The sequence below is a fragment of the Toxorhynchites rutilus genome, chromosome 1 (assembly GCF_029784135.1).
Source record: "Toxorhynchites rutilus septentrionalis strain SRP chromosome 1, ASM2978413v1, whole genome shotgun sequence".
NCBI classification, from domain to species: Eukaryota; Metazoa; Arthropoda; class Insecta; order Diptera; family Culicidae; genus Toxorhynchites; species Toxorhynchites rutilus.
In genome coordinates, this window is record NC_073744.1 from 177,985,440 (window position 1) to 177,992,971 (window position 7,532).

At 41.5% G+C, this 7,532-nt stretch overlaps 1 protein-coding gene across 1 annotated transcript; it reads right to left on the bottom strand.

The window, feature by feature from the left end:
• Positions 1-4,774: 4,774 nt before the first annotated feature.
• Positions 4,775-5,464, bottom strand: LOC129761607 (uncharacterized). The gene has a single exon (XM_055759342.1). It carries the CDS (start codon positions 5,462-5,464, stop codon positions 4,775-4,777), a length of 690 nt encoding a protein of 229 aa, XP_055615317.1.
• Between the last annotated feature and the right edge of the window lie 2,068 nt (positions 5,465-7,532).

Sequence of the window (7,532 nt, forward strand, 5' to 3'; positions counted from 1 at the left end):
ATGGCAGACAAAGTTGGAAGAAGGAGGAGCTTGAAAGAGCGACGCAGGCCATCAAGAACGGATTTTCTTTGACCAAGCATTGAAAGTGTTTGAAAACGCTCGAACAACAGTGAAAAGATTCAGGCAGAATTCGAAATGGTCTCAATCCAATTTTTCTGGTCTGGAATCTGGCCAAGACACCTGTTATCGATCCCAGAACACTGTCACTGATTGTAACATTATCTCTAAACACTTTACATAAACATAAGTATGTTTTTTTCGGTGAAACACACACTGGACCAAATCACCCCACAGACGATCCAAATCACCCCGCATCAAATTTTAATGTTCAAAAATCATCTCTTTTATTTTATGATATATTTGGTAATTTTAAGCTTGTATTTGTAGCTCAGTATACAATGTGACATTTTTTAACAAAAAACCACGCTCTACACGCTCCCGAGGTCATTTCAACTAGGGATGCCAGGTGATTTTTTCAAATGAGGGGCTTAGAACGCAAGGGGTTTATGTTTATTCTATTTCTCGAGCACCATTGAACTAATGCCTTCTAGAAACAATATGTATTCAGACTACTGGAAGTACTCCAGAATTTGAGGTGAAAGTCGCTTTGTTGTTGAATTTGTTATATATGCTTGTGGTTTTCTGCTTGGAAAAGTTTGAAAAAAAAGAAAGTGAATGACCCCGACACAAAAGTCTCCATTGATTACTTAGAACAAAAGTAAACAAGTGACACTGAGACAACCCCTACTTCTTTTGACGATATTTTCGACCGATAGTCAGAATTTCATAGAAATAATATCTCTCGAAAACCCACGATGTGGTTTTGTCTTCCGATGTCTTCAGAAAATCAAATGTCTTCACAGTAAGTCCAATGTCTTCTAACCTGGCATCCCTGATTTCAACCGTAACCAGTGTTAAGAAAATCACTGACAGTTGTTTCTGAATGCTCTTCGTATCATTGCTTCACACTGAGAGGAAAATTTAGTAAATATGACGAATTTTTTGGTACATGTTACCAATTCTCTAGTCATTTTCTACCCTACCAATCATTGGTACATGTTACGAAAGAAAAATGGTAGGAAAAATATCAAACAAACTGCGATTTGTTGGTCCAACATTGGTGCAATATCAGTGAAAATGTTGCTTCTCATTTGTGATGATTACCTATCAGGGATTATGAAAATATTTTTTAATAATTATTTTTAATTCAAAAAATATATTTGATTACATTTAACTCCACATACTTAGAATACATTATACTAATAACATATAACTTATTCTATAAACAGTATCAATTATTCTACAATATAAAAATTATCATTGTGAATAATAATAACAGTACTTAATAACATCAATTATTCTATGAGCAGCGTACAAGGGGAAAATTACTATCGCAGCCTCAACCACATCAATTTTAATATGCATTTCCAAAGTCTCGAGTACTCGAAAAAGTTTCCGTTCCTCTTCCTGCTGCATCGCTCTGGTTTGCATTATTTAGGGACGGGGATAGCTGATTAACAGAGTGTTGGTAGCACAGCACGTTTCATCCGTATTTTGTTCTCTCGTGTCCCCATGAACAAAGGAAAAACATATGTTAATAATATTAAATATGTATACATGTAATGAAACATAACATCAACAAAATGCTCACCTCCGAATATCTTCGTCTCCAAAAGAGAAATGGCAATTGCAAACTGCGCGCTTCACAAAAACAACAGGTATGACAAAAAAAACAAGGTTACTAATGGTATGAAGTAACATATACGAATCCTTGGTAAGAACGTTCATTGCGTCTGACACCACTTTTACGCGAATCTGGTAATATTTACAAAAAATATGTATATTTTACCAATGTTTTGGCTACTAAAGATTTGGTAGCTGCTTTTACTAAACTATTTCTCCAGTGCAGACATGAAAAAGAGAAACTTATTAAAAGCGAATGTTGAGAAAAAATAGGCCACTTCATAAACTGCTTGGGATTTACCAAAGAAATGTGAATATCTGATCAAAATATATGGAATAAGAGCTTATAAATTCTTGGGCGGTAGTTATATTCAATTATTCCAAATGTTTCTTCGAGAGCGTGGATCAAAGGTTTGGACGTAAGTCGTGACTTCATTCGTGCAATGAGTAGACTTATGTCCAATCGCTACTCGTTAGATGTGCATCTCCACAGAATAAATCTTGTTCAAAGCCATGTCTGTCGGTGTGGAAACGGTTACGATGACATCGATCACGCAGTTTGGTAATGTACAGATAATTACACAGCCAGAGAGTATCTTTTGAATGCCCTTGAGGCCCGAGGAAGACAACCCTATGTTCCTGTTAGAGACGTGTTGGGAACTGGCGACATCCGCTATATGCAGTTGATGTATATTTAATCGGTCGAAACCTACTAAACATAGGTTTAAATTAAATAAAAAATATTCAGTTATTGGATGCCTAAAATATTTGTTCGGTCTGTTCGTCAAACCTGTACATGATTAGGTTACTTTGAATATTTCAGTCATTTTTTTCCATGTTCGATGTTCGACATTGTTTGCAACTCTCGATAATTGAAGAGTGGCCAACAAAATAGTGTTTGTACAAGTATCAAACCAAACTTTATCTGCCAGAAAGTGTCAAATATTTGACCTCTGGACAAACTGTGTACGACCACCTTCAGAATCCGGAATCAATGTTCATTTTATGGCAGTGGTCGTAGTAGGCCTTTTGACAGCAGATTATTGGGAAAACCTGTGTCTTTTACGTTGACTCGTTCTGTTTTGAAAAAGTTGTGCAGGATGGAAGCCGAGAGAATTTGATTTTGGAAACCCACATCAAAAATCCGATATGGTCAGGCACTAAAATCACGAAAACGCACAAGTGTCTAAAGCGACCGTGTATGATATGCTGAAACGTTTGCATGAACGTACAACTGTTGTTCGGATGAATCAGAGGACGCGTCGTGTAGTGGAACTTACGGTCGGAAGCTGAGGTTGAACGTATTAAGGATAATTAAGACAAACCCGGGACAAACCCCGGACTACGGAATCACCAAAAAACACAACAATAATCAAAGTACCATCCGGAGAATCTGTATGCGAAAAGTTTATCATAATTTCAGTGCCTGCAACCGAACAGAACGATGAAGCAAAATCTGGTGGCCAAGAGACGCGCTCGAAAGTTGTACAGCAAGATTTTGACGAAGTGCATAGGAAAGACTATATCAATTGCAGCGGGAAATAACTTGTGGTAGTGATGATATAGGTGGTATATTAGAAAAAAGGTAGGGCTCTCATTAATGCTAATACAGTTTTGAACACAATTGACAACATGAAAATGGTAAAGAAATGGTTTTATCAAATATGGAACTAGCTATCTAACTATATATTGGGGTTAGCCTCATGCAAATACGACCAAACATCCCTCGACACAATATGATTGACAATTCCACAAACCATCTGTCGCTAGCTGGAGAGATTCAATTGCGTACACCGCATGGTTCCCGATTAAGCTAGCAACAAAAAAACGACTTCGCCGTGGTTTCAGCCACTACAATTAAATTACAGTTTCATCAACTGTCTCATGTAATTTGACAAACCTCCTGCGATTCTGTTCCATACAGTTCCAGTCGAATGGTTCCGGCTGCAAACAGGACAATCTTCCGAAGCAACCCTCGGGCAGCAACCAGCATCAGCAGCACCGAGGTGGGTAATTGCGTGCTACAGTAATAACGAGCTTACCGTCGCACGGGGGTACGATAGAAGCGGACCCGTTTCGCGAATACTGTTCCGAACCTCCCCTACGCGTAACGACATACACACACACCGGGAGGTACGCGTAAAACCATTATGATTACTATTATTATTGAGTTATTTTCTGCACTGATTACAGCCGCCTCGGTCTCGGAGCGATCAGGCTGAAAGCTGGCTGTCTGCTCGCCTTTTTCGGTCCCACACAAAAGGACCAGAACCCAACTAGGGGAAGAAAATGCGCGCGTTATCTCTGGCCAGCAATCAGAAATATCGCATCGATTATGCTTTTATTGCCTATCGCCTGGAAACGCCCTACCACGCACACGGAAGATGCTGCCTCTTTATTTCCACTCCTGTGTCCCGCCGATGGATGATGCTTTAAAAAGATCGAGCGGAAAGAGATTTGTTGCCTTGATTCTGCTGCCGCCCGGGCTTTAAGTTAGAACCGGTGCGATTGTTGCCATTTTCGCAGCTCGAAACTAGGCAACCGGCCAGATTGCTACCTAATTGGAAACGAATCGCTAGCGGGGGACCGCTCGAACGCTCGTGGCAGATCGGCAAAGTAGGCGCCACGTGCACAGGTTGTATCGTTCACCACCTATTTGCGTGCGTCGCATAGAGCGCTGGACAGGTGCCGATAAGCCTGCTGAGATTCAACGCCTCACACAAGGTTTTGCTCACCCGCCAAGAATAGGGTGTGTGCGAATCGAAGGTGGATGTCGGATAATTGAGCGGTACTTTCAAAGAACTAATTTGTGAACGGGAACGCTTGTAGTAAGCGGGAAACTCAGTGTTGCTATGAAACGGATTAGATGACAGAAGAAATTCCGGGCGTTCAAATGGGGCGGTATAATTATTTAGAAGATTTACAATACAATTTAGCAAGGGACGAATGACCATCGAGTTAAAGTCTCTTGAAAGCAAAAACTGAGCTGAACCATTTCGCTTCGTTCAATTATTCCAAAGAACAAACAATGCGAAACTGAAGAAGGCCAAAAGAGAAAGACCACCTGAAGAGTACATGCATACATACATAATCAGTTAAGAGCCGCGGTGGCTCGTGCTGTCTCAATTATTCGTCTCCAATCTACTCGGTCCTGGGCCACTCGTCGCCAATTCCGTAAGCGTCCCGTCACTCGCAAGTCGGCTTCGATCTGGTCGAGCCACCTGGCACGTTGAGCCCCTCTATTTCTGGTGCCGGCGGGGTCATTGAAAAGAACGGATTTCACTGCACTGTCGTCCGGAATCCTCGCGACATGTCCGGCCCACCGTAACCTCCCGACTTTCGCCAGGTGTACAATGGGAATCTCTCCAAGTAGTGCCTGTAGCTCGTGGTTCATACATCTGCGCCACTCTCCGCTCTCCGTTTGTACTCCACCAAAAATAGTCCGCAGCACTTTCCGCTCAAAGACGGCCAGAGCGCGTATGTCCTCCGTGAGCAGCGTCACAGTCTCGAGTCCATAAAGGACCACTGGTCTCATTAAGGTTTTGTACACCGTTAGCTTTGTGCAACACCGTATTCTCCTTGACCGAAGCGTCTTGCGGAGCGCAAAGTATGCACGACTTCCAGCTTGAATGCGTCGTTGGATCTCTTTCGTGATATTGTTGTCGGTGGTGATCAGAGATCCCAAGTACTTGAATTCATCAACCACTTCCAGTTCATCGCCGTCCACTGTCACTGTCCGTGGGAGGCTCACTGTTTTCTCCTTTGAGCCTCTTCCCACCATGTACTTGGTTTTTGACGCATTAATTAGTAGTCCCACCCTCCTGGCCTCCGCTTTTAGTCTGGCGTAGTTTGCCTCAGCCGTCGCAAAGTTTCTTGCTATTGAGTCAATATCATCTACGAAGCCCAGGAATTGGGTACTTTTGTTGAAAATCGTGACCCTCGTTTCGATGCCCGCACGTCGGATTACACCCTCAAGGACTATATTAAATAGCATACAGGATAGTCCATCCCCTTGCCTTAAACCTCAGCGTGATTCAAAAGGGTTCGAGAGTGCCCCCGAAACACGAACGTAGCATATAACTCGCTTCAAGGTAGCTTTGATCAGCCGTGTCAGTTTGTCCCGGAAAACCGTAGTCGTGCATGATCTGCCATAGCTGTTCTCGATCGACTGTATGCCTGCCTTATATGACTGTATGAGCTGCCTTAAAGTCTATGAATATGTGATGAGTGGTCACGTTGCACTCCCGACATTTCTGGAGGATTTGTCGGAGGGCAAAAATCTGGTTCGTAGTGGCGCGGGCCCCCATGAAGCCTTTTGTTTATCTTTTGTTTATCAGTCTTGTGGAGGATCTACAGTGTATTGTGAATGAGCCATGTAACACAGAGCGGGGCGGTTTTGGAAGCGATTTCAAATCGAGAAAAAAAACCGTCGCGATATCCGCGGCAGTGAATCCGCCTAATGTGACATCAGCCCTACGGAGCCTTTGGCTATCGGGGACAGACGACGTGTTAGAATCTGGGAGAGCAGCTTGTAAGCGGCGTTAGTTAGCGTTATGCCGCGGTAGTTGCCGCACTCAAGCCGATCGCCCTTTTTATAGATGGGGCAAACAATACCCTCCATCCATTCTTCCGGTAATTTCTCCTCCTCCCAAATCCTGGATATTACCCAATGAAGTGCCGTTGCCAGTATATTTTTACCGTGTTTATAGAGTTCAGCCAGAAGTCGGTCTTTTCCACCTGAAGAGTACTCTTTTTAAAAAACAACTGAAATGAATAAAAAAGCTATTTTATGTTCTTTCATTCGTATGTGAGATCATTCTCCAAGTGATCGAAACAAGTGATAAACAAAAGACTTTCAATGACTACGTTCTCAAGTTGCTTTCCAAATGATTCGCAACATGTGGCTGAGCATTATCAACCAACAAAATCTCTTTTTCATGCCTTTGCTTCCAAATAAACGGTTTTTTAGGTAGTGCTCGACTCACAAACGCCAACTGCAGCCAATAGTGACCATAGGTTACGGAAGATGTTCATCACCCCGTCATATACAAAAGTCATTCGCTAACTGGACTATCTTCAACTGGACTTCTCTATAACAGAGCGTACGTCAACTGGGCTGCGAAGCAGTTATGTATCAATAATAGATGTCATCTTCAATTTGAAGTATTGCTTTTGCTGTAAATGTAAAATTGCGGGTAAAATTCGATAATTGTATTGATTTCCCGGCCCAATTAACGAACGATCACTGTATGGGTGACACTTTCCTTGTTACTTTGATGAAATCTTGCATCTGATTACTTCAATATTCGAAAAAGGTCTTGCAAACTTGTTTGATAGAACGGATTATTACAATTTTGTGTTGCATACACCATTCATGGGAACGAAGTTGAAAGAAAGAATGCATTATACATGATTTTCTTTCGCATCCGCTCGCAAAAAATACCACTATTATTTGTTAAATTGCTCACTTGTTTTATTTATTCCACTGTTGATATCTTAGGCAAGAAAATTGTTGGATAAATTTGCCGTCTAATGGTATATATTATAACATATATCGTAAGAACGATTCTGCGTAATATGCATTAGAAAACTCTTAATAAACGTCACATTTTCCCCCTATATAGAAATCAGAAACGTAGTCCTATGTCAAAAACTACTGAAACTGAGTTCTCCGTTTTCAGATACATGTGACATATGCGACGCACATCAGCAGAAAATCAAACAACAAACTTATATTTCACTATACAGTCCCGTATTCTAATTTCTACAGTGGTCACTGAAAGATTGCTTCTATGAATCAATCATTCCGTATGCGTGATTTTCATTCAGATAATGCTTGAGATTTTTAA

Bases quoted from the DNA above. Each gene is read 5' to 3' on its own strand.
- LOC129761607 (XM_055759342.1), bottom strand. From the start codon at position 5,464: ATGGTGGGAAGAGGCTCAAAGGAGAAAACAGTGAGCCTCCCACGGACA.